The sequence below is a fragment of the Eurytemora carolleeae genome, unplaced genomic scaffold (genome assembly GCF_000591075.1).
Source record: "Eurytemora carolleeae unplaced genomic scaffold, Eaff_2.0 scaffold527, whole genome shotgun sequence".
NCBI classification, from domain to species: Eukaryota; Metazoa; Arthropoda; class Copepoda; order Calanoida; family Temoridae; genus Eurytemora; species Eurytemora carolleeae.
Window position 1 is genome coordinate 157201 of NW_019396488.1, and position 26546 is coordinate 183746.

A 26546-nucleotide genomic window follows, 5' to 3' on the forward strand; every position below is an offset into this window, starting at 1 on the left:
TTCTGAAAAAGATAAATAAATCTATTTCCGGTTCTTTTTAAATGCACGCGGTGGTCGCACTGTAAATGCATAAATCTGGCACAATTTTTAACAGTGTACAAGTACAATCTACGCTGTTTTCTGTTTATGATAATTGTACTGTAATGTACTGTACAGTTCACAAGGTGTAAAAGCATACAAACTTATCCCTAAACAACAATTCCCAGTTTATATAATAAAATTGAAAAAGTAAAAAAGTTCTAAATTCTTTTGACACAAGTAAATTTTTTTTGAACAGCGGTAAAGGAATGATATAAAATATCCCAGCCATTGTTAGTGTTGGAAGCCAACTTCTGTTTTACAGGATATGTTTACATATTGGTATATATAAATCTGATTGTCAGTAAGTTGGTATTTATAGATGATGTGCTGATCGCTTCAGATGTTGGCTCACCTACAAAAGTAAGAATCTTAACGTTCACTTAAAAATGCTTAATTTCGAGGTATTTTAATGAAAACATTTCCAGGAATTTTCCCCAACATTGATGACAGAGTGGTGTGGGGGGGGGGTTGATTATTAATGCTAAAAAAATAGACATCAACTTAATTTTTATTTAACTCTCTTTGATCAAAAAGTCATGTTTTTCCTACAAAAATTGTGTCGTATCATTTGAGCTAAACATCAATTAAATATATGTAAGTTTTGGATTAATGTTTGTTAAGACTAACGTTTCAAATGATGATAGTCCTAAAATGTGATAAAATATATTTCTTAATAAGTTCCTATTAACATGATTAAATTTATATTTGGTCAAATGCTTTAAAAGCCGGCTTGTGAAAAGCTGGATTTAATTCAATAGGATATTAGTTCAATCGATATAGAATTGTATCTGTAATTGTTATCAAACGTAACTTTTATACAGTAGGGATATCCAAAAAGAGACGATTAGGAAGAAAATCAAAAGTGTGAACATTGGATACTCAGATTCAGCGATCAGGATTAAGGATATTTCATTTTAAAGTTTTCAGCTTTGAATACATTATGAACTTTTTCTTGAATAAAACAAGTGTAAGGCTGAAATTTTAATCTAACCTAAGCAAGCATGCCAACTGCCTTCCTGGCGGCATCGTCCAGGTCAGAAGCAGAAGCAATCTTAACATCAGATTCCGCCAGAATCTTCTTGGCAGCATCAACATTGGTTCCCTCCAGTCGGACTACTAGAGGCACCTAGCGTTACAAATAATAAACAAGTTGTTTGAGCGCATCCACCGAGTACCTTCTATTTTATTGCAGTACTCTTCAAAAGGGTCAAATTTAACCCCTTTCGTTAGTATTCCCCAGTCTCTTCACATAATTCCGCCAATGCATTCAAATTTTGTGAATTTAACATCTTAAAATTTTCAGATAAATAAACTTTGTACCTTCAGATCGATAGACTTGCAGGCGTTAACGATCCCATTAGCGATGGTAGCGCAGTTAACGATTCCTCCGAACACGTTTACAAGAATCGCTTTAACCTTATCATCCTCTGTTATGATGCGGAATGCCTCCTTCACCTAAAATTTAACAAATTGCTTATATTTAAAAATTATGATTTGACAAATTGACAGGCACACTTTCATCTTTTTGAACCAACCGACCTACCCCTACCTAACACTCTATACCCTACTCTTCGCATTAAAAAATCATCTAGTTTTATCTCAAATATTGAATCCGTCATTGTTTCTAGTCCCTCCTGAATACTGCATCCGACGAGGTGTTACATGTTAGTATTCCTCCTTTTCATTACCTGCTTCTCCTGGAAATCAACTCCGACGAGATGTTACCTATAAGTATTCCTCCTTTTCATTACCTGCTTCTCCTGGAAATCAACTCCGACGAGATGTTACCTATAAGTATTCCTCCTTTTCATTACCTGCTCCTCCTGGAAATCAACTCCGAGTAGATGTTACCTGTTAGTATTCCTCCTTTTCATTACCTACTTCTCCTGGAAATCAACTCCGAGTAGATGTTACCTGTTAGTATTCCTCCTTTTCATTAACTGCTTCTCCTGGAAATCAACTCCGACGAGATGTTACCTGTTAGTATTCTTCCTTTTCATTACCTGCTCCTCCTGGAAATCAACTACGACGAGGTGTTACCTGTTCCTCTTGAACATTGCCTCCGACATCCAGGAAGTTTGCTGGTTCTCCTCCGTAAAGTTTGATAATATCCATGGTAGCCATTGCAAGACCAGCTCCATTCACCAGGCATCCAATGTTGCCATCCATCTGCGAGGTAATTAAGTAAAAATAAAATTTGTATCTTGCATAATCAACACACATGACATTGCACCCCTGTTTAAAACTTTTTGTAAAGGATTTTTAAAAGATGAAAATAAAGATTAATTCGGAGAATTTTACCTGAACATAATTGAGGTTATGTTTAGCAGCCTCAACCTCCCTAGGCTCACTCTCGGTAGTGTCCTCCATGTCGAAGATGCTCCGCTGACGGAAGGAAGCATTATCGTCAAACCCTAGTTTAGCATCAGCAGTGTACACCTGAAATAAATATGCGAATCCACGGATCCGGATCCAAGGCGCAAAGCATCAGCCAAAAACTGCAAAAAAAGTTGTACTCTCAAAATCAAGAAATAACCAGGATTTGGATCCGGATTTGAATCCGAATCCTTTTTTTCCAGTGCGGATCCAGGATCCGGATTTGCAACTATTAATGTTATACAAAACATCTAACATTTTTTCTTAATAAAACAAAACAAAATAAAATAAAATAAAATAAAATAAAATAATTTTACATTAAAACTAGAATATCCTAACTTAGAAGCCTTCAAAGTCACTGCATGCTGAAGGCACCAAAAGCTTAATCTAGGTTGAAAACATATGTTTACAAAAAACTGCAGCAGAAAATTATCGAAAATTATCAATTTTTAAAGAGGAAAATCATGATGATATCATTGGGGGTAACGTTGTGAATCAGGAATGCCACTCTTTTTTAAATTGAAAGTCACTTGAGATTAGGTCAACACCTTTTAAGTCTCAACCATTAGTTTTAGAAGGCAAAATACAATTAATATATAACTTACCATGCCCTGAGGTGTTTCAGCAAGGGGGTTGATTTCAAGCTGAACACAATCAACATCAAGGAAAACCTGGCAAAAAAACAATTTTATTTAATAATAATACAACTCAATTTTTTTCAATTAAAAAGATTTTTTCAATTCCGACTGAAATATTTTGAGAAGTTCAGGAGCTTATTTTCTGTGGGGGGGGGGGNTCCGCAGAACGAGAAGTCAGATTCCAATATTCAAAATGTTTTCTTAATTAAATCTTGTTTTCCTTGTACAGGTTCTTTATCTGCTGAGCACACTGGGGTACAAGCTCTCCTTTAAACCCAAGGAATTCAGCAACCTGGGTCGCCATCTCATCAGTGACTCCTGGAAAGTATACGTTAGCACAAATGAATTAATCAATCAACAAATCAATCAACTGAAATTATCCCATACCATTTTTAAGAGTATACCCCAAGATAGCATTAAAAACTAAATTTTCCAGAATGAAATTAGTGATACAAAACCTCGTTTATTTACCAGCTAAGATATTTTAGGAAAAATATGGTGTCCTGTCCTGTCAAGTGAAATAGGTACATACTAAAAGATACGGCGGTGCTGTATATCGTTAATATTTAATACTGAACAAATTTCAGTTAAGACACTTTCTGTTAAAGAACAAATCTACGATCGATCCATAGATTAATTAATCCTGTACCTATTTTTATGTCAACAGGGATCTTCATAATTCTTTCAGGAGTTTTCTCAGCAACCTCCTCAATATCAACTCCACCATCAGGACTAGCCACTATCACAGGACCGTTGTACTCCCTGCAATACAATTTAATTTCAGTTTTAATGTTGTACAACACAATATACAACCAGTCTCAATATACATCCAGTTTTAATGTTGCAAAACACAATATACTGTCAGTTCTAGTTGTAAAACACAATAAACATTCAGTCTTAATCTTGTTCAACACAATATACGTTCAGTTTTAATGTTGTTGTACAACACAATATACATTTAATTTTAATGTTGTACAACACTGATGCAGTGTGACCACGGCATGTTCTAGCTAGTTTAGAACCATAGAAGAACTGTAAGATCTAAAAAGAAATAGCGAGAAAACTAGATATATATTTTTATTTTTAGATCTTTGAAAACTGTTTTCAGCTAACAGATGAAGCCAGAACCTCGTCTATTATTCACCGTATGGGAGGAGAAGAGTTCTTTCTTCAGAATAACGTAGAAGGAAGACCCTGTGTGCAAACTACTCTTACGAAGTAACCAGGATACAAAAATATAAAACTCTGAGAAAGGAGAAGAGTTCTTTCTTCGGAATAACGTGGAAGGAAGACCCTGTGTGCAAACTACTCTTACAAAGTGACCAGGATACAAAAATATAAGACTCTGAGTAAGGAGAAGTGATAAATATCCGAGAAGGAACAGAATATGGAAACATATATAGATAGACACATAGTGATGATTGTGAAAGTCAGTGATGTGAGAGATGACAGAGCAGGTGTCGGAGAACTGTCAATCAGGATCAGCAACAGGGAACACTTAGAAATTTTTAGAGATGAATATTTCCTTCTAATTTTAAATTTACGATATTGTAACCTTGTAAGGATTTTTCTCTTGTAGAGTAAATCCACCCCTTCATAGGTTCTTAGTCTCAGCAAACAAAAATATGAGGATTTTGTCATATTATTGTTTGTATTATGTAAATATGTCAAGGGTTAATATGGGTCATTCATATTTGCTCAAGGAGCAGAAGGTGTTTTGATTTGATACAGAAACCATCTGTACCATCGCTGAAATAAGAGGATTTGATTGGATAATGATGGCGGTAATGTGCGTTGGTCAAATATTTACTTGACACTTTCTGCTAAAGAACAAATCTACGATCGATCCATAGATTAATTAATCCTGTACCTATTTTTATGTCAACAGGGATCTTCATAATTCTTTCAGGAGTTTTCTCAGCAACCTCCTCAATATCAACTCCACCATCAGGACTAGCCACTATCACAGGGCCGTTGTACTCCCTGCAATACAATATAATTTCAGTATACATTTAGTTTTAATCTTGTACAACACTATATACAACCAGTCTCATTATACATCCAGTCTTAATGTATTGTGTTTTACAACATTAAGACTAAACTTGTATTGTGTTGTACAACATTAAAACTAAATGTTTATGTTGTTGTACAACACCAAAATATAATGTATATTGTGTTTTACAACTAGAACTGACAGTATATTGTGTTTTACAACACATTTAGTTTTAATGTTGTACAACACAATACACATTTAGTTTTAATCTTGTACAACACAATATACATTCAGTTTTAATGTTGTACAACACAATACAAATTTAGTTTTTATGTTGTACAACACAATATACATTTAATTTTAATGTTGTACAACAAAATATACATTCAGTCTTAATGTTGTACAACACAATATACCATTGCTTAGGATCCGGATCCGTTGAATCCGCAAAATTTTGGCTTCCGGAATTTGGATCCGGATCCACAAACATATGCGAATCCACGGATCCGGATCCAAGGCGCAAAGCATCAGCCAAAAACTGCAAAAAAAGTTGTACTCTCAAAATCAAAATCTGCACTATTAAAAAAAGAGATTTAAAAAATGTCCTGACTTCTGAATGGTTCTTCAAGTTTTAGCATAAAAATAAACGAAATATATAAGACACAAATATAAAAAAATCATGCTTTGTTAAAAATTCAGTAAAATTTGAGAATTACCTGGATCCTGATCCGGTTTGGATCAGGATCCATTTTTTTCCAGTGCGGATCCAGGATCCGGATCCGGATCCGAATCAAAAGATAAATGGATCTTAAGCACTGCAATATACATTACACAACATGCAACTATTGTTGTTCAAAACATCTAACATAAAACTAGAATATCCTAAATTAGAAGCCTAAAACTAACCGGTCAAGAAGGATACAGAAGTATGTTTCTCTGGTGATATCAATAGCCTCGGCCACCATGACCTTGCTGACCGGTATCCCAGCTGGCGGGGTCTGCTTCGTGATTAGTCGGTGACCGATCATTGAAGTACACAGGCCGGGAACCTGCAGCAAATAAAATCTTGAAACTAAGAAAATCCAAGATCAAAAGGCCAAGGGTAGAATAAGTGATTTTTAAATATATCGATTAAATATTTACCTTAGAGGGATCCTTGGTGAGATGAACACCTCCCTTGAACCCGTTGTCAAAGTGTCCCTTACCCCTACCCCCAGCCAGCACCTGGGCCTTGATCACGTACTCGGCACAGGGGAACTCCCCGGGGATACTGGCAGCCTCCTCCTGGTTGGTTGCCATACGGAACTTCTGTACCGTCACACCATAATCCTTAAAAAGAGAGAATTTTTACCTTCAGGGACATTATAATTAACGATTCACAATGGTACCGTTTTTGGTTAAATAAAGGTGACGATTTTTTAGTTAAATCTAGAAAAGTTTCTGGAAATTAAAGATGGTCGCCATACGGAACTTCTGTACTGCCACACCATAATCCTTACATACGGGAATTGTTACGTTTAGGGACTTCGTTTTTTTAATATCAATGAGTGCCATCACCAATTCACAATGGTACAGTTTTTTTTTATTTACGCAAGGTGACGATTTTTTACTTAAATCTAGAAAAGTTTATGAAATTAATAAATTTCGCCATACGGAACTTCTGTACCGTCAAACCATATCCTTAAAAAGAGAGAATTGTTACGTGTAGAACTTTATTTTAATATCAGCGAGGGCCATTAACAATTAACAATGGTACCGTTTTCGGTTAAATAAAAGCGACGATTTTCTAGTTAAACTAGAAAAGTTGATGAAAGTTGCAAATGGTCGCCATACCGAACTTCTGTACCGTCATGCCATCATCCTTAACAGGACGGAATGGTTACGTTTATGAGGGAAATTTTAATTAGTAACTGTCATCAACGATTTAAAATATTACTGTTTTCGGTTAAATAAAGGTGACGATTTTAACCTAGAAATAATCCTGAACAGGACGGTATTGTCAAGTTTTTAACGGACCTGATATTCCTGAACGGACCTATTAAATAAGTATAGTACCATCAACGATTCACAATAATACAGGTTTCATTTTAAAGAGGGTGAAAAACTATTTTGTTAAATCATGAAATAAAGGAATCCGTCAGACCATAATCATGAACAAAAGAAAATTGTCCACTGGTTTCCGGTAATCTTTCAAATTTAAAAGGGCCATCAAAAATAAACCACTGCACCATAAAAAATGTCATAGGACTAATGATGGTGCAAAGCAAAACTAACCGTCTTAGATTAGTGTGTGCATAACGTTTAAAATAATATTTTTCTTAAACAAATGTCCACCTACAAAAAATTTTGGTATTTCGATCTCGTCCTTACTAATGCATCTATATATAAATTTGGCTTGTCTGTTTGTATCCAATAAACGTTACAATGGATGAACCGATCGGGCCCAAATTTTTTGTGGGACATCTAGGGACCCCAGAATAGGTTTATGAATGACCGAAATTTTAAAAGTAAGTTTTTTATTTTTGTAAAATTTTGAAAATGCACGAAAAAATATTATGAAATCCGCAAACTTTTTCGTTTTTTTTGTTTTATAAATACTGTACAAAGAGAAGATGCTCACTGATAAAGCCACAATTAGAAGTTTAAATAGAAGATGGGCGCGAAGTGCCCTAAAAGCCTAGTTTTTATAAAAAGCAGGAAAAAAGGATACTCGAATCTGGGTTGGAAAAAAACTATTTTTTTTAACCAGCCCTTATGGTTTATTGGGTTTTCGAGTGTTTTTGGGGTTGTTAAGATCACTGGTTTAAGTCTTAGGAAATGAATAAATGTGTCCGTTTTAGTGCGGTAAACTCTCTAAAAATGAATACAGTTTATAGTAGATCTTTTTTCTTAAAGAGTTTATCATAATGAAAGGGAAGAAAAGGTAATTATTAGAAAAAATCTAAAAAAAATAATAAAACCCCCAAAAAAAACACTTAAAGGTGGGTTTTTAAATTGGGGTTTATTATTTTTTATTAGGTGTGTTTTTGAGGGCTGTTTTTTTTCTACCAACCCTGCATTGAATTTATCAATTTTTACACAAAAAGTCCGTATATAATTCTCACCTGAAGCAGTCCTTTTGACTGGTATTCTAGAAGGTTGAGGTTCCTAGTCTGACCAGCACCATTAGCTGCCGGGGTCAGCTTCAGCAGCCGTGGGGTCAACCTTGCTCCCTTGCAGATAGCGGACATTTTTCTGCAAGAAAAAAATATAAAAAATCAGGTAGAAATCTTAAATCATACTAAATCATTTAGTTGTAACTAGAATAAGATTAATTAACGGTAGATTTCTGAATGTATTTCACGTGTTTAGGTTTCTTCTTTTAAACCAACTCCTACAACTCATACATCTGAATAAAATGATGTATTATACACGGTTATTTCATATCTGGGGCAATTATTCTAGGTTTGAAGTTTTGAAGAAAAAAAAACCAGGGTTTCCAATGAAACAAAGCTTTCGTGAAAAAAATGCGATATTTCGCTAAAATCTTCTTTCTTATTTCGTAAACTTGCTTGTGAAATTTCGCAAAAATGAATGTATGACAGGAAGCGAAAACGATGCGGAATTTCGTGAAAAACAAAACGAAATAGGCAACAATTTCGGCAAAAAATTTTAAATTTTAGCGAAACGATTTCCCCATTCGTTGAAAACCCTTATCGAAACTACAGGGAATAAGCCTTAAAGCTCAGTTTCTTTACAGGACCATAATAAATAAATCATCTCGACGAGGGGGGGGGAGGGTAATTATACCTGAATTAAACTGATGTCAAGGTAGTTGTCTCCTCCTCCTCACTATCCTCTAGGTCTATATGTTCCTTGATCTTCTCCCGAAGAAGCTCTTCTTTAGTTTTCACGGATGTAACCTGAAGGTCAAAACATAATCTTTAGATTTTTCATTGCTTTTATTTTTAGTTTTTAATCCTCCGTATTTATTAAATAATAATTGATAATTGAATACGAGAATTATTAGAGAAGAGATTTGCAAAAAGGACCATCTCCCAGGCCGCCTACAGGTGTATACAACCCAGGTTCCGCTTAGAAATATTAGAATAAAAATCAACTAACCTCGCAATCTGAATCAGCATCCGAGGACTCGTCCTCATCGTCCTCCTTGTCCTCTCCATCCTCCTCTTCCATACCTTCAGGAACTAGATCAACCACATCTCCATCTATACCTACAATATAGATCAAGTACTAAATACTAAGTACTTCTGCTTCGGATCTTCTCAATTTGAATCACAGCATATTGAATCATTCAACTATAAATATTATATAATCGATCAAAACAAGCTTCTCATCCTTGAGATGATGTAAAAAAACCATCGAAATATATTCCCTACTTTGAAGCTGTGCATTATACAGATAGAGAACACATTTGAGCAACTAATTTGTATTTTTAAAAAGAATCCTTCTTTACTCTAAATTGGGAGATTTCTGAAACTGATGAAATATTAAAGATTGAATCACATAAAAAAGTGTATATAATACTTTGAATGCAGAAAATGTAAGATTTTTTGAGTATTCTAACGGTATTTTAGAGTTAGTCAGTTCTATTTTGCTGAGAAAATGTTTTAAAATTGTAGAAAATAATATTCTATTTTTGTTGTTAATATAGTGTTTTTTTACCATTTTTTTTGGGATGGGTGGGGGGGGGGAAAGGGCAAATACACTTACAATTACTAGAACGCGTGCAGAAAAGTAACCAGAATGTGAAAGATTATAATCGATTCAGTAAACAATTAGATTAGAATATTGCACAATGTCGACAAATATTTCTATACCTAGTTTTTGTTTAGTTGTTTTCTGAGGTTTAGAGTTCTTTACCACAGCTCTGGCAAGAGGGACAACACGAGTAAAATCAAACATACTTCTTTTAGAAGAAAATACATATTTAGATTCTCATCAACTTAGCAATTACTCGAAAAAGGATTTTATGATAAATTACTTTAAAAAGGAACTTTGTAACAAACAACTCTAAAAAAAGGAACTTTATAACTAATTAATCTTAAAAGACACTTAATTAATTAATCTAAAAAGGCACTTTATAATAAATTAATCTATAAAGGAACTTAATAATAAATTAATCTAAAACGGAACTTTTTAATAAATTAATCTAAAAAGGAACTTTATACTAAATTCCTTTAAAAAGGAACTTAAAAGGAACTTTATAAACTCCTTAAGAAGGAACTTTATAATAAATTCCTCTAAAAAAGAACCTTATAAGTTATAATAATTTTCTCTAAAAAGGAACTTTATGATATACTCCTTTAAAAAGAAACTTTATAATAAACTTCCCTTTAAAGGAACTTTAAAATAAAATCCTCTAAAAAGGCACTTTATAATAAGTGAACATTAAATGACAGAAACATCATTTTTTTTTTAAACAAATACAGTTCAAAATCGTAAGCCTGTTTAAAACGTCAATCCCCCCCACAACAAAGAGACCCAATTTTTTAAATAAATTCAATCTATTGGTTAAATTCTAGGAAGTTTACAGAACTTAAAAGGGAATGATGACGTAATTGAAGAGACTTCGTATATACAACGGTATTCAAAACGGTACCCTCAGAACCTTTGTTGGATCAAAAGTACTTAAATATTATACATATATATATCTACATAATTTTCATCTTAAATTACATATTTTTAATTGTATTGTCTCTGTAAAGTGGTTTGCGGACGTTTGTCTATAAGAAATTGTTTGGATAAACAAATCAAGCCATAAAAACGACGATATCTTCCACATTTGGGATCAGATTATAGAGTAATGGGTAACGTTGTAAATTTTAACGACAGTCCCTTAACTTCTCATTCAGTAGGCATTCAGTAGGCAATGCTTTAAATTCCTTTATGGAAAACTGTCCAAGGGCCCGGCGTTGCCCGTGGAAACATAATTTCAGTAAATTTGAAAAAAATAAGTAAAAAAAATTTTAAAATAGATATTTTTCAGCTCAAGACACCCTCCGGCCACCCCTGAGTATTCACAAAAAAATTAAGCCAATCGGTCCTGCCGTTTGGCCGGCTATTGGTGACGTATATACGAATGTTTTGTTTTATTTTATAGATTGAGTGAATAATTTGTTTTAAAGTTTTAAATCCTTTTAAAGTTTTTCGAAAAAATTAGCAGAAAATAGATACACTGTGAGGATATAAATATGGTTCCTCGGAGTAGAATTGTTAAGGATAGAATTGTTTCTTGTTTTGGCTGCGAAGCCCCGAGCTCCTTTGTTCTTCCTCGCCTCTTCATCCTTAAAGGGAATGATCGAGAAAAATGTATGGGGGTATGGGCTTTCGGCGAAAAATAAGCGCTTTTGATCGCTACTAATCTTACTTCTATCTGTTGCGTTAAAAAGAGAAAATTGTTAAAAACGACTCATGCTGAAGAACGTGGCGTCCATACAAATTCAAAAAGTTGCAATATTCAACTCGGATCGTAAAATAATCAATTTAATTCTATGCAAATCATTTAGATATGACAACCAATCAATAGTCATTGATTATTTTTCGACGCATTCATATATAGTTAATATTTTATAATATTTTTGATTTTAAAAAAATAATATTTTGCTGGCGCTGGATTTTCGAACATTCCTAGAAAATATTAAAATGTTGTCTTTATTATTAAAAATCCGCGAAACAGGAATAAATATTTTCATAATTAACTCTCAGATCATAAAAATATTAGATAAAAAACGCTTATTTTTCGCCCTAAGCGAGAACAAAATAACAATAAAAACCCCAAAAATCAAGATGGATTAGAGCCCCTTAAAAATCAAGATCGAAAGATGAAAAAGGGAACAAACCTTATATACTCCGCGCATTTCAGTGGAAGGAGATTATATTAGAACAATGAAGACGACTGTTTTATCTAAGATTTGATTTTTAACCAGTTTTTTTGAATTAAAAGTTACCAAGTAATCAAAGAGAAGCTTTTAAATGTCAGCTTCTCTTTGTTTCGATGTTTATGTATTGTGTATCCATGCTGTTTAACAGCTTGATATGAAACAAAATTTAATTCGAAAATGGTCTTCATTCTTTTAATATAAACGCCTACAACAGTACCAGATATTGTCATTAATAAATTCAGATATTTAATTTTCTTTAAAGTTAATTCTAAAATATCCTAGAAAACAATTTTCTTCAATTAAACGATGATGTAAGATTGAAATTAAAACAGTCGTTCATAATCCTAAATTTTAGAAGAAAACGTGGCGATATATAAAAATACAAATTTGAAAATATTCTCTAAAATGAGAATATTAAAAGCAGTGTTTCGGATCCGTATCATTTGGTCGGATCCGGATCCGGATCCGTATCAGGAAACGTTGATATGGATCCATGGAGCGCCAAAAATTAACCAAAACCATGGAATAAATAAATCAAAATGGTTCGTAAATGTATTATTTACATGACGAAAATTTTACAAAATTATCTTTAATAATTTAATGTTTACATTTATATAATAGTAATGACGACATTTTTAACTTTAGGATTACTATAGTTTATAAATTATAACCTTGCATAACAATTAATAGGGAAAATCCGATTCACAGAATCAAAAGTTACCTCGGATCCGGATCCATCATCACGGATGCGGATCCGCGGATCCGGGTCCGAATCAAAATGATATGGATCCGAAACACTGATTAAAAGATTTAGTAAAAGTTTACCTGAGCAAGACTAGCTTTAATTTTATCCACGGTTCTCTTAGCTCTCTCAGCAGCTGTAGTTGCGAGTCGGAGAACTAGATTTTTCTCCACCAGGATCTATAAAAACAACTTTTCATCAGTGCTAGAATCCAAGGGGCACAATATCAATCAAAAACTGCGAAATTTTTTTTTTATCTCAAAATTCAAAACTAAACCGTTAAAAAAAAGAGTTTAAAAAAATTTCCGGATCTTTGTTTACTTAATTTTAACAAAAAAAATATCCGAAAAGCAGAAGAAAAATAATTTACAATTCTGCTTTGTTTATCAAAAATTAAGTAAATCTTAATCCGGATCAGTTTTTTTCCAGTGCGGATTTAGAATCCGGATCCGGATCCGCATCAACATTAAATCAATCCTAAGCACTACTATTTATACAGTGATATTGATAAAGGCAGAATGCAGATTTAGTTACCAAGGATTACACACTGTTTAGAAGATAAGTCCCGGGAGAAACCATACACGGAAAGGATTTGAAGACGACATTAAAAATTCAAAACAAAAAATCCAACAAATTTATCAAAGAATATTTAGAACTTATATAAAACTTTAATAATACACTGAATACAGGATGACTTATTTGGCCCTAAAAATGCATAGATAAATAGTTCTTTTCAAAGCCACCACTCTAGAATTTTTCTATTTCTATTTCAGTTTTCATAGAAAGTTTGTTTACCGAATTAATCATTCAGATTTTTTAAGTACAAATGCACACTGCATTGTCTTCACAGAAAAAAAGGCATTATTTGCTAAAATTTAGATTTCAATATTTGTTCCTATTTTAGGATGCTATATTGACAGGACTAGAGGCCAATTGGAATAACTTACAATTACACTTAAGTCAGTTGTTCACTTAGCTTAAAGTACTGCATGTCGTATTTAATTAGGGAGGTTTCTTTCTAGCTTTTCTACAGTGTGTCCCATATCATATTAGATCTTTAATCAGTCTAAATTATGTTTATTTGGGACTAATAAGAAATTTTCAGAAGAACATATCATTTCGTAAAATTGAATACGGCTTATATAAATTTTTTCTTGCAGAAAATGTTAGGTTTTTCGAGTATTATGGGTTTATTTTGGCGTTGAAGCTTGGAGATAGTCTAATATGATATGGGACGCTCTGTACAAACTCATTCTTTTTGTATTCTCAGCAGTGTGATTGCTTAACAATCTGCCAAATGAACATTTAACAAATATTTTCTATTTCTTAAAGGGACAGTAAAGGAAAAATGAAAGGGGGTATAGGCTGAAACCTAATCACTTTAGCTCTTGATCGCGACCCATGAAAGTCATATCTGATGTTCCTGTCTCGAGAAATTGATATAAAACTGTGTCAAATCTATACGAAATCAAATCTATAGTGAATAAATGTCCACGAAAGATTGAGAAATTGAAAATGCAATTTATGCATGAATTTAGCTTGTCTAATTTTGTTGCAACTAACATGACTCCAAAGAAGGCTTCAGGCTGGTCAAAATCAAAAAGTTCCGTCTAGAAAATATTCCGCGAAATTTTGAATTTTACCATCGCGAAAAAATTGTGGGTCTTATGAAATTACGATAATGAATTTAAAAACTTGTTAAGCATTGATCACTGATTCTGTCAGAATATCACAAGTGGTAAGAAGTACTCTACAAATCTAGATCAGTGGCCATAATAAAATTGACAATTTTTTCCCAAATTTTAAGATTTCTTTTTCAAGTTACCTGACTAGCTAAATGAAGGGTACAAATCTCTCTGTATCCATTTACTCCCAGAACCATCTTGCCCTGCAAAATGTTGATTTTTTAAAATACTAAAATAAAATGTTGCTATTCAGTTTCTCATACTGAAAAGAATTTTCAGAAATGAATGAGAATTGTGAAAACTTTTATCGAGTTATTTTTTTCAAAAATATTTCTTATCATAATATGAAATTATTTTTAGAAAAGGATGGCGGACATTAGCTCAAGGAATTTATACCTGAATAGTATTGAACAATAGATAGTGAGTGAGTAGGTAATATTATCTTATTCTCCCTCTCTCTAGTTCTAAATGTATAACGTCTGTACCTGCTATACTAGAAGCATCAAACAGATTTCCTTCATGATTTAGAACATGGATATCAAGACGTATTTCCCAAACCTAGATATATTTAACAATACAATGATAATCACTTGGTTCTTAAATGAAGAATATTTTGTTTATCGTACAACACACCAACCTGAAGTGGAAAATTGTTGATAAGATAAGGGTAAATTATAATTCCAAAAGCGAACACAAACTTTTCGCTCAATTAATAAACTTGCAAATATAATGAGCTGACAGATCAATAGCAGATCTTCCATTAGTGCGTCCGAACTTCTGACCAATGAAAGATCAGTTAATCTCATGGAACTGAGTAAAACCCTTGCCGTGGTAAAAAATTTATTGAATTAAAATCGATTCCAATTAGTTCAGCCCAATCAAAGATAAACGTTTAGATGATCCTTAATTTCATAATCTAAATGTAAAAAAAAAAAAGATTAAGATGATGATTTTTGATAATTGGGAAGAAAAATATTGGACATCAAAAGGCGAGTGTGTTTCACTCTTTTCGATAATTTTTCCCAAAAATAATTTTTCCCCGGTCAAAAAATCCTTTATTTTACTAATTCAGTAAATAAAACCCTACAAAATTACATTAAAAAAACGTACAAAAATTATTTTTGAAAGCTGGGAGTGTGAAAATTAATGTCTTTGTGAAATAAAACTTACTTTTTCTTCTGAAACAATACATAAAGATTCTAGATCTAGACATCTTGATTCCTTGAGTGTTCTCTCCAATAGTCGACTCAGCTCTACTCCTTGGTCTCCAGCCCGTCCACCCTCAAAACTAGAAATTAAATCAACTCACAATATACCTTACAGGGATACTTCTAGGGACTGTACAGGTAAAATGAAAGGGGGTATAGGCTGAAACCTGAGAATCTCAGGAGTTAAACGATACCTATATGTGATATTCCTGTCTCGAGAAACTGACATAAAACTGTGTTAAAAATATATCAAACATGTAAGATATATGTCCCTATCACGTGACCAGAACTCCCTCCAATGGCAGTGCAGTATATTTGGTCACGTGATATAGATGGAGACGCGTGACAATAATACTGCACTGCCATTGGTTGGAGTTCTGGTGACATGTTCAGAACGCATAAATAATATTATCAATTATATCCATTAAAAAGGAAAACTCATTAAATTCAAATAATATTAGGAGCAAACTTCAATTTCTCAGGCTCCTCTGGGATATCGTTGTTTTAAGATTGGTTGCGCATTTGTTGAATATGATGTGTTTAATACTACCAATCGTATACAAAATTCTGCATATATATGTTTTGAAAATAATTTTTACACAGTTTTATAGCAATTTCTCAAGACAGGAACATCAGATATATGTCTCAATCAACTCCAGAGATTCTCAGGTTTCAGCTTATACCCCCTTTCATTTTTCCTTTACAGTCCCTTTAATGCATCCTTTGTAAGTATCAGAGGTTCAAATCCCTCCCTTACTCCGTGTTTTCAGTCCAATATTTAGCATGATTTTTAAATTGTTCCTATTCCGTTTTTACGTCGATTTTTTTGTCATCATGAAATGTAGTACAGTCGAATTTTTTTTACCTGGGGACCTCTAAATCAGAGGAATACGGTTTCAACCCGTGATTTGACTAAGTGTCAGGTTAGGGCCAACTTTGCAAAGTTTATTTTTGTTATTCAGGTTGAGAAGTAAAACCGTCTGCATAGTTTAAGATATTTTAAAATTATGGACTGTATTTTTAACGTAATTAGTTTATGTTCCAAAACGCTTCCAAGATTTGAATTCGTGACAAGTGCGAAAATGGAAAACCTTGAAATTTTAATTGTTTCTAAAAAAGTATATGTTTCTATAAAAAAAAAAGATCGTTTCCAGTTTTATTTTAGAAAAGAAGTAAAATGTGATATTTCTGGTTTTCGTCATGCTTAATAATATATTGGAAATAGTTTCTTTAATTGATATTTTACCTCGAGACAAGAAGAGTTACTAAAACGTGGAACATAAGCACGGTTTGAAACTTTCTTTCCCTGTATTTTCTACCTGGGGGCCCCTAGTGAGGTAACAAGTATATAATATTTACCTGGGGGCCCCTAGTGAGATTACAAGTATATAATATTTACCTGGGGGCCCCTAGTGAGGTTACAAGTATAAAAAATTTACCTGGGGGACCCTAAAGAGGTTAGCTCTACATTAACTTGAAGAGTCCCCTCGTTGGGTCGGGTAAACATTGGTTCAACCACTTGAGCAGAAACCTAAAATTTTCTCAACTTTAAAATTATTCGGCAGTGCTTTAAAAGCTTTTACTGTTTAATGAATACTAAGGTTGTGAAATTTTTCTAAAACAATTTTACAAAATCAGAATATTTTCCACTGGAAATACTAAGGTAGGTTTTTTTCTGAAATATTAAAAATGGCTGTCTCAAATGGGCGTTGATGATAAAAAAATGCGTAAAAATCACTATTATAAGAAAAATGAAAATTTTGAAAAAATATCAAACTTCATTGAAACCGTGTTAAATATCCGAATTAATATCAATTTACAGAATTTAAAAATATTGAAATTTGACCGTGTTAGGTAAAAAAAAATCCAACTTTTTTAGATACACTTAATGAAATTTATTTAGATAAAAAATTAATTTTGACTATTACTTGCCCAATTTCCGCATCAGGAACTATTAGTACACATTTTCTAGAACCCCCCCTCCCCTTTCTTTCAGAAGTTTTATTCGACCGAAGAGCAGATTTTTTTCTACTGTTAGTAGCTAAATTAGGGAAAATAAATGAGTTTAGGGAGCAAATAAATGAATTGTTTGGTAAAAAGTATCAAAAACTTGCATTGAAAAGTCCAATTTTTTTCATTCCTTTTGAAAAATCCTATTACCTGCGCCAATATTCTTGTTTTACCCAGCCTAACTTGACAACAACCCCAGTCAAGCCCGTAAGTGATTTCAACTGTAGTCCAGGCAATCTCGACCCTCCCACGGAGCTTGGTTTAATCAATCATTCCATCAGTCGTGGATTTCAATAAACCATGAGTCCAGGCTCCAAAACTCAAACAGCGCCCAACAGGCAATCCATTAATTCAATTATCGTCCTCTGTTTGGGCAACTGTATGTTTACCTCTAAAAGGAATCCCTTTTCACACAACGATATCGGAGTCTCCTTCATTTTCCTGAAATAAAATAACATACAAGTATTTATTAATTTAGTAATTTTTAAATATATATATACTTCTTCAAATAGATTACGCCTTCCCCATTGATGGATTTTTAACTGAATGTACAATATCAATTTAATGTTTTCTGACTGGATATAATATCTTTATTTTTTTCTAGGACTGTAATTGGCACAAGCCGATCATAAAACGATTTTTGGAATTCTATGTCTTAAATCAATGCATTTTTGTGCTCGTTTTTTATTCATTCACAACTAGTTGATATGGAGGTATTTGAGTGTACTAGGTACATTAATGCCAAAGTGTTTTTTAAAAGATAAAATTTTTATTCTTTTTAATCACGTCGATTTAGAAGTTCTGTAAAAATACAACCAAGGGACATCATAAGGATTTTCACGAGTACAAAACAAAATATCAAATTTTATGATTTTAACAAGGAGAGGAAGGCCAGCCACAACAATTTCTCGTCCGAGCCTCATTCTCGGACGAGAAATTGTTGTGATTGGCCTTCTTCCCCTTGACAGACGGTCCTCTTTAAAATCTTTTTAATAAATATATTTTAAAGTTAAGCATGCAAGAGAATAAAATACAATAATATCATAATGTTCAATTCATTTAGATTAGCATTAAATAAGAAACAAACACGTTGGTCGGGGAGGGGGGGGGATTTCCCAGTAGCAATACGGTAGTTTTTTAATTTATGACAATATTTTGGTTACATTTAAACCCTTCTATATATCACAGGGTGCTTCTTGGATACAAATGAAAACGGATTGACATTCAATGTGCAAAAATGTGCAATTTATCCGGATAATAATTTTATAGTGTGAATTAATTCGCAAAAAACTTTTGTGAACATGTGCAATTTATCAAGATAATCATCATCGGATCTGGGTTGATGATTTTATAACCCCAGCTCAAATTGCATCCGAAATGTTTATATTCTTAATTCGGGGATAGAGATTTTTTATAGTGAGTGTGGAATTAGAAATCCGGATGTGGAGTTTCTAGGCTGGACGTATCCGGATTGATCTAAACCGTCACCACGCCTCCAGGGAAGGTCCACTCCCACTGATCATCTAGGGTATGATACCACTTCTCATCAAACACAAAATCCAGAAATTTTAACCTAAAACAAACATTTTAATATTAAATTAGTTTTAAGTAAAAATGTGTTAAATAATGGGTTAATAAACGTCAATTTTATACCTACGCTGGCCGGCCATTCGTCGACAAATACGTCTACAATCGTCGGCGTCGACTAGAGCGTCGTGAGACTCTCTGATTGGCAGTCCAACCTCACCTATGCGGCCATTTAAATGAAGTAACAAATCTTTGAGGTAATAACGAAAATTTAAAAATCATTGTTAAATTTTAGAAAACCACATCTGGACAAATGTTACAAAAATGGCTGTACAATGTACAGTAATTTTGGTAAGCGGCCATAGAACAAGCCATTACATTACGAATGCACTTGAAAATTTAGCAAATTGCCCATTCCTAACATTGAAGATAGTTTGTGTGAGGGAGCAACAGGATACAGATCTCTAAACAAACACTATTATTAATAGTTTTAACTAGTGATTAGGGTCCGGTTCCGCTGCACAACAACATTTTCGCTTCCTGAATCCGGATTCGGATTGAATTGGCAAAATTACCAACAATTCTTTTTGCTCTCAAAATATTTTTTCTTAGTAAATACAAGAAATCTTGAAGAAATATTTAGGATACAGATCCGAATCTAAATTAAATGGATTTTAAGGTCTGGTCAAAATTAAATTTTTCTTATTTTGTCAATTTCAGGTACAAAATTACTTCTTAAAAATCGAACCTGCTCGCTAGAAGGCTGTCCGAGAAACCAAGAATAACGTGCTCATAGGGTATATTAAACTCCTTAAATTCACTCATGAAAATTTCGGTCACAAAGCCTCGGAAGTATGCCATTTAATATGAGAAATTTAGACCATTAGAACTAACATGAAAAAAAATAACTAAGGGAATCATTGCAGATAAGTGAAAAATTAACAACACAAAATTTTCATACTGATCGAAGAAAATCATTTAACAAATGAACTAGTCGATTGCCACAAATACAAATTTTCCAAATCCTATATCTTTGCAACTTGGTGTTGTAAATAAACCGGAGTTTACAGTGATTTAAGGATTATTTAATGTGAGTTAGTAGCATACTTTAAGTTCAAGAAAATAAGCTAAAAACATGAGAATTTCCTCTAAGTTCCGAAGTAAAACTTTAGCATCGTAATCCAGGCACTTGTGGGCAACCAGCACGACGTTTCCTAAACATTATATTTTCTTTAAATATTTCTAATAATTCAAAAAAAGAATAACACTAATTTTATGATATATATTATATATTGTTATTTTTACACTGAATACCCAAACTTGGCCCAGCTACATTTTGCATAGTTCGGTTTTGCCAAGTGATATTTTGCCTCATCATATTTTGCCTAATCACATTTTGACTAGTAACATTTTGCCTAGGTAGCAGTTTGCCTAGATAACGGCTTGCCTGAGTAACATATTGCCTATGGTAACACAAGAGTTAATTTTAAGCCTAGTTAATAATTTTTTTCACCAAAAAAATTTACAAAAATCCGCGAATTTGTCATCAACTCTGCAAATTTTTGAAAATCATTCAATTTCCTACAATACCATACCATGCCGAAAGATGATTATGTTCAAACCCTTGCTTCATGATGTTAACTGTATTTTTAAAATATATAACTCTGATGCCTAACCATGTTTTATCTTTTGTAGAGTAAATACTCACTAATTTTGCAGTTATTTTTAATGTTAAAAAAGCGCTAACCAAGATACAATTTAATTGTTCTACAACATTCAAATCATTTATATTTAACTGGATCAGCTTTTTGAAAAAATAAATGTTTAATTTGTACAAAATCTGTTTGGAAAAAATGGAAAAGGCAAAAAATTTGCTCTTGCGTTACCTAGGCGAAATGTTACCCCAGGCAATGTGTGAGTAGGCAAACTTGAACAAGGCAAAAAGTTAATCAGGCAAAATGTTACCAGGCAAAATGTAGCTGAGCCCCAAAATTTCATACATTTCCCACCATTATACAATATTGCTCTAAGATACCGAACATCCCGGGGGGGAAATATATATCATTTTAAATAACTTCTTAGTTTAGTTCTTATTAAACATTTTACAATAGTTTTACCGTTATGTTATTCAAAAAACTAACCTCCAAGTGAGGAAAGCCAGTCTAAGAATGAATAAAGAGCATCCTCGAGATCTGTAGTATCCAGAGCTCCTTCCCCCTGGCGAAACAGAGTCCCTCTAAAACATAAAATAACAAGTTAGAAAATAATTAAGTTCTAGTGAAACGCCCTTATATTTTGTTTATTTTGTCGCTTTTTGTTTATTCACTGATACATGAAAAAGTCTTGTTCAAAAGTACGTAATGTGTGCGTCGTCTTTCACATTTTATCTTCAGATCTCATATATTTAAATTGCCTCGCATACAATATTCCTCAATGTGAACTTACGCTAATCATTTTATTTTGTTTAACTGTCTTTATCTGTTTTTCGCTTTTTTTCGAATTTAAATGAGTCTTTTTTATCATCAGCCAACTATATGCTTTTTGACATATAATTTACTCTATACGAAACCCATGATTTAATTTTACTGTTAATTTTTCGTTGTATCGCTTGGAACAAATAAAGATTTATATAATGTGATAATAAAATAACAAATATTCATGGGAGTGTCGTAATTAGAAGTGACCTCCCGGGCATGTCCCATTTACGCCGATATCTTGTTCTTTCTTCTCTTCTTCTAATCAATTACATACTCAGAAGATATCGTCGCTTCTTTGGCTTGAAAATTGTGTCATTTTTTGGAAGCAGAAAAAAATCCAAAACAAGCCCAGGAATTACAACTAAAGTTCCATCAATATAAAATTAAATTCAGTGTTACAATATGCTTTAAAAGACGATCAATAAATCTGTGAAAAATAAAACTATAAAATTGCTTAGAGAGGACAAAAAGAAAACCCTTAACACTAAACATGTTTATCTTCTCTTCACAACTTTACCTGCTGACGTAGAATTTATTAGTAAGGGTTGCTTTAGGATGAACATGTCGACGAGGCCAGACGAATTGGTTGTAAGTGTTTGCTCCCCAGCTATCTAAGATAAACATGACAGTATGAAAAACATTAGAATTAAAATATGATAATTTAAAGCAATGATGACCAAAATGCAATTTAATACATGTACCTTTTTTTATAAGAAATAATCAGATTAAATTACTGAAGAATTTTAGACATTGGGGTCCGTCCTAGTATACGATTTTGGACCCCCCCCCCCCTTCCCTTTCAATTTTGTACATGACCACTTTTTCTTCAGCACAAATATTGTTTATTAGGGTTAGGTTAGGACAATTACTGGGCCGAACCCTGCGGCTAGGACAGGCTAAGGGGGCCGGGCGCTGCGGCTAGGACAGGCTAGGGGGCCGGGCGCCGCGGCTAGGAGGCCAGACACTGGGGTTTGTCCTATTGAACGATTTTTGGACCCCCCCCCCTTCCCTTTCAATTTTGTACATGACCACTTTTTCTTCAGCACAAATATTGTTTATTAGGGTTAGGTTAGGACAATTACTGGGCCGAACCCTGTGGCTAGGACAGGCTAAGGGGGCCGGGCGCTGCGGCTAGGACAGGCTAGGGGGCCGAGCGCTGTGGCCACGGGTTATGTCAAGAAAAGACATTTTCTGTAAGATCCATGTACAAAATTGATAGGAGGGGGGCGGGGGGCTGGGGGGGGGTCCAAAAATCGTACTCTAGGATTATACCCAAAATTCGTATATTAAGAAATTACTTGACATTGCCCCCCTCCAGCGTTCGAGGCCCCAGCCTGTCCTGTTGAGTGGGACCATGTACTATTAAAACTTTTTTAATATATACCTATTGCTCCTATCTGTACAGGTCTTATAGGCCGGTCAAATCCTGTTGTTTCTAGATCAAAGAATACAACATTAGGAGCTCTGTACTTCTTAGATCCATAGCTCATAATGATTTCTCTTTCTAAAAAGAAACAAGTTAAAAATCTCCCTTAATATAATTAACACTTAGATAAAAATGATCTCTGATGGGAACAAATATTTGATTATTAAAAATATTTAGTTTATAGCTTCTTTTAAATCTAAAATACAGAAATTAACACTTTCTCCATGCTTTTCCTGAGACGGTCGGTGGTACAGCGCAATTTGAGCTTAATGCCGCGCAGTTGTAAATAAAGGTCTTTGACATTGTTTTTGATCGTCTTCGCAGTTTAAGGATGCGTACTAATGTTCGGTGGTGTATTTTTGGTAATGTTACATCGTCTAGACGCAACATCCCTACTGAACTTCTGACCTACTAACTTTCCGACCTACTGCAATATCGGACCTACGCCAGCTGATTATTTTAGTATTATTTTATGGTTAGGTTAGGTTAAGACAATTTCTGGGCCGAGCGCTGCGGCTAGGACAGGCTAGGGGGCCGGGCGCTGCGGCCACAAGTCCATATAGCAGCTGTAAAACCACGTGCCAGTAGGTCGGATGTGTAGTATAGCGGATTTGGCGTAGGTCAGAAGTGGAGTATGGCGGATATGTGTAGGTCGAAAAATACACCACCGTATTTTTCGACCTACGCAAATCCGCTATACTCCAATTCTGACCTACGCCATGAATCCACTATACTACACATCCGACTATACTAGCACGTGGTTTAATCAACTACTAAATGGACTTGTGGCCGCAACACGCGGCCCCTAGCCTGTCCTAGCCGCAGCGCTCGGCCCAGATATTGCCTTAACCTCACCTAACCCTCAAATAATGCAAAAATAAAAAGCTGGCGCAGGTCCGATATTGCAGTAGGTCGGAAAGTTATTAGGTCGGAAGCTCAGTAAGGGGGATGTTGCATATAGACGATATGTAACAGACAGGGGCGTACGAGGGGGGGCCGCGCCCCCCGCCCCCCTCTACGCGTGCACCCCCTGAGAGGCTGAGGGGGGGCATCCATGGGGGAGGCTCTTTTAATATTACATCTGCTTGCATTTCCCTTCCTCAGGTCAGGCACAGTGGTGTACCAAGGGGGGGCAGTAGTTCACTTGCCCCCTCTGGGAGTTCCAAAAATACAAAATTAAAAGGAAAATACGTTTAGAAAGTAACACCTGACAATGACAAAGAATAAGGATTTGTCTAAATTCACTGTTAATACAANGACCAAAAAAATTTTTTGCGCGCAAATTGTGCCCCCCCTAAACAAAAGCCCTCGTACGCCCCTGGTAACATATTACCCTAACGTTCATTCGCACTATAGTGAGCACGTGGAGAACTATACCTTTTATAATTCTAGCGGAATTCGACTCATTCAATTAATTACCTCCATTGCCCATAAATTATATTTAACCAGCTGAAGGGCGCCCGGCGTTGCCCGTGAAAAAAAAAATTGAAAAAAATATTTGAAAAAAATATTTTTAAAATAAAATTGTGAAATGAAAAATTTCGAATTTTTTTAGCTTATAACACCCATGTGTGTACACAAAAAATTTCAGCTCGATCGGTCCAGCCGTTCGGCCGCTATAGACAACATATATATATACGAATGTCTTGTTTTATTATTACGGATTAGTGCAATAGAAATTATTTTAAAACAAATGACCTAAAAAAGCTCAATAAAACTAAAATCGAAAATTTGACCATTTTGAACATTTACCACCATATATAGCTTTGATTAGTACAAATGAACATATATTAATGCAAATGAACAAGAAATTGCTAATAAATTATAATTATTTGAAGAAAAAAAACATTAAATTCCTTTTAAACCAATATTTCGTTGGAAATGTTCATTCATGCACGTAAGTTCAATTGCACTAAAATGTGCAAAAAATTGTCGAATTTACAATAAATTAATAATAATAATAAATAAATTTACAATAATTTATATAAAAATATCTTTCCTCTTTATTTTTAATCTTTTTATTTTTATTTCAGTAACAAAACACCTTTATTAATGGTTATTATTATTAATTTGTTAAATTTTCATTCAAATACAATTGTGTGTCCTTTAAAGTTGATCATTGATCATTGAGCAATGCTGAATACACGTGATCTAAAGGTTGCAATCCCTTACGCAAAAATCAATGAGAAGATTCCTTAAAAACTAAATCTAAAACAGTTGTTTAAAATTCCTTAAATAAACATGTTTAGAGCTACAAAACAATATAAAATAAGTTATGACGTGAAATAAAAGGCCAGTCCATACAATGTGAATGTTATATATACACAATACAATACACATCATGAAGTTTTTTTTATAATTTGATTCTACTTTTTTACAGAAAATTAAAAAATCACTGCGATTTAATGGTCTCTAAAGCTTAAATTGTTGAGAATTTAGCCAATTACTTTTAAAATATGTTTTTAAATAGGAGTCTAATCCATTCATTATTAGGCTAGTATCCCTTTAAATAAAATTTTTTAGATACAATCCCTTTGATTATTAGGATACAATCCCTTTAATTATTAGGATACAATCCCTTTAATTATTAGGATACGATCCCTTCAATTATCGGGATTCGGGATACGATTCCTTTATTCATTAGGATACTATTCCTTCAATTATTTTAGATCAGATCCCTTTGCTTTTTAGGATTCCTTTAATTATTATTATAAAATATTTTAGGATATAGTATCCCTTTAATTATTATAGGATAGTGGGCCAGTGGCCCTTTAATTTAATGGTTACGATCCCTTATATTATTATAGGATAGTGGGCCAGTGGCCCTTTAATTATTAGGTTACGATCCCTTATATTATTATAGGATAGTGGGCCACTGGCCCTTTAATTATTAGGTTACGATCCCTTTAATTATTATAGGATAGTGGACCAGTGGCCCTTTAATTATTAGGTTACGATCCCTTTCATTATTATATGGATACGATTCCTTTGATTATTAGGATTACATAACCCGTTAAAAAATAAGAGTGCCAAAAAATTAACATAAGTATTTTTTGAACAGCATGTATAAGTGAGCACTTAAAAAAGAATCTATGTTTTTTCGAAAAACAAATTTATTGTCATGTTTCTTTTCTCAAGCAACATTTTTGTAAAAATATGAAGTTGTAACTTAATGATATTATACAGTATCTACACTTAAGCTCCAGGGTCTTTTAAAATTATGTTTTCAATTTATTTACAAATCAAATTGTAAAAAGAGCAAATTTTTATGATGGACATTTCAAGATAAAATTTATTTAAACAATCTAGTTTGGAGAGAGGTAGAAGCAGGAGAACTTGGTATAATCCCATCCAGTCTCTTCAATACAATCAGCTCCACCAGTAGACTCCATGTTCATCTAAACAAATATATATTTATAAAATAGGAGACCAGTGGCGGATATAAGGGGGTTATTGGGGTTATTTACCCCCCCCCCTAGAATCCTGGGGGTAAATACCC

The 26546-nt window shown here is 33.6% G+C and overlaps 4 protein-coding genes across 5 annotated transcripts in view; all 4 read right to left on the reverse strand.

Annotated features, from left to right (window-relative positions):
- LOC111704222 (succinate--CoA ligase [GDP-forming] subunit beta, mitochondrial) lies at window positions 1-8330 on the reverse strand. Of its 2 annotated transcripts, none has more exons than XM_023476375.1 (11): window positions 8193-8330; window positions 6232-6417; window positions 5995-6137; window positions 3745-3857; window positions 3316-3413; window positions 3063-3128; window positions 2383-2520; window positions 2122-2250; window positions 1402-1536; window positions 1073-1207; window positions 1-433 (listed from the first exon to the last, which is right to left on the reverse strand). In XM_023476375.1, exons 1-10 carry the CDS (start codon window positions 8316-8318, stop codon window positions 1073-1075), a joined length of 1269 nt encoding a protein of 422 aa, XP_023332143.1. In that variant the 5' UTR covers window positions 8319-8330; the 3' UTR covers window positions 1-433. The 2 variants fall into 2 exon arrangements, with proteins under 2 accessions (XP_023332143.1, XP_023332144.1); XM_023476376.1 differs by lacking the exon at window positions 3745-3857 and adding an exon at window positions 4966-5078.
- On the reverse strand, window positions 8318-18054 carry LOC111704209 (uncharacterized). The gene is made up of 12 exons (XM_023476362.1): window positions 18007-18054; window positions 17768-17872; window positions 17047-17138; window positions 15570-15687; window positions 14877-14957; window positions 14540-14602; window positions 12798-12893; window positions 11290-11375; window positions 9909-9997; window positions 9193-9302; window positions 8878-8990; window positions 8318-8476 (listed from the first exon to the last, which is right to left on the reverse strand). Exons 1-11 carry the CDS (start codon window positions 18052-18054, stop codon window positions 8883-8885), a joined length of 996 nt encoding a protein of 331 aa, XP_023332130.1. The 3' UTR covers window positions 8318-8476; window positions 8878-8882.
- Window positions 18055-18600: 546 nt separating this feature from the next.
- On the reverse strand, window positions 18601-23154 carry LOC111704223 (uncharacterized). The gene is made up of 8 exons (XM_023476377.1): window positions 23006-23154; window positions 22139-22232; window positions 21286-21380; window positions 20291-20358; window positions 19893-19954; window positions 19562-19608; window positions 19271-19364; window positions 18601-19190 (listed from the first exon to the last, which is right to left on the reverse strand). The coding sequence occupies exons 1-8, from the start codon at window positions 23109-23111 to the stop codon at window positions 19094-19096; spliced, it is 663 nt and encodes a 220-aa protein (XP_023332145.1). The 5' UTR covers window positions 23112-23154; the 3' UTR covers window positions 18601-19093.
- Window positions 23155-26265: 3111 nt separating this feature from the next.
- Window positions 26266-26546, reverse strand: part of LOC111704217 (uncharacterized) — a gene marked incomplete at its 5' end in the record, with an annotated part of 3414 nt that continues 3133 nt past the window's right edge. The window contains 1 exon segment of the mRNA XM_023476369.1: window positions 26266-26445. Within this exon segment, the coding sequence (XP_023332137.1) occupies window positions 26353-26445 (93 nt within the window).

Bases quoted from the DNA above. Each gene is read 5' to 3' on its own strand.
- LOC111704222 (XM_023476375.1), bottom strand. From the start codon at position 8,318: ATGTCCGCTATCTGCAAGGGAGCAAGGTTGACCCCACGGCTGCTGAAG. The intron at 6,418-8,192 runs GTGAGAATTATA...TCTCTTTTTAAG, and splicing joins AGTCAAAAGGACTGCTTCAG to GATTATGGTGTGACGGTACA. The intron at 2,251-2,382 runs GTAAAATTCTCC...ATTACCTCGCAG, and splicing joins ATAACCTCAATTATGTTCAG to ATGGATGGCAACATTGGATG.
- LOC111704223 (XM_023476377.1), bottom strand. From the start codon at position 23,111: ATGAGCTATGGATCTAAGAAGTACAGAGCTCCTAATGTTGTATTCTTT. The intron at 19,365-19,561 runs GAATGGGCAATT...ATGGCCGCATAG, and splicing joins CAAACTATCTTCAATGTTAG to GTGAGGTTGGACTGCCAATC. The intron at 19,191-19,270 runs GTATAAAATTGA...TGTTTGTTTTAG, and splicing joins CGAATGGCCGGCCAGCGTAG to GTTAAAATTTCTGGATTTTG.
- LOC111704209 (XM_023476362.1), bottom strand. From the start codon at position 18,054: ATGAAGGAGACTCCGATATCGTTGTGTGAAAAGGGATTCCTTTTAGAG. The intron at 17,873-18,006 runs GTAAACATACAG...GATTAAACCAAG, and splicing joins AAAAGGGATTCCTTTTAGAG to CTCCGTGGGAGGGTCGAGAT. The intron at 15,688-17,046 runs GTAAATTTTTTA...TTTAATTTCTAG, and splicing joins ACCTCTTTAGGGTCCCCCAG to TTTTGAGGGTGGACGGGCTG.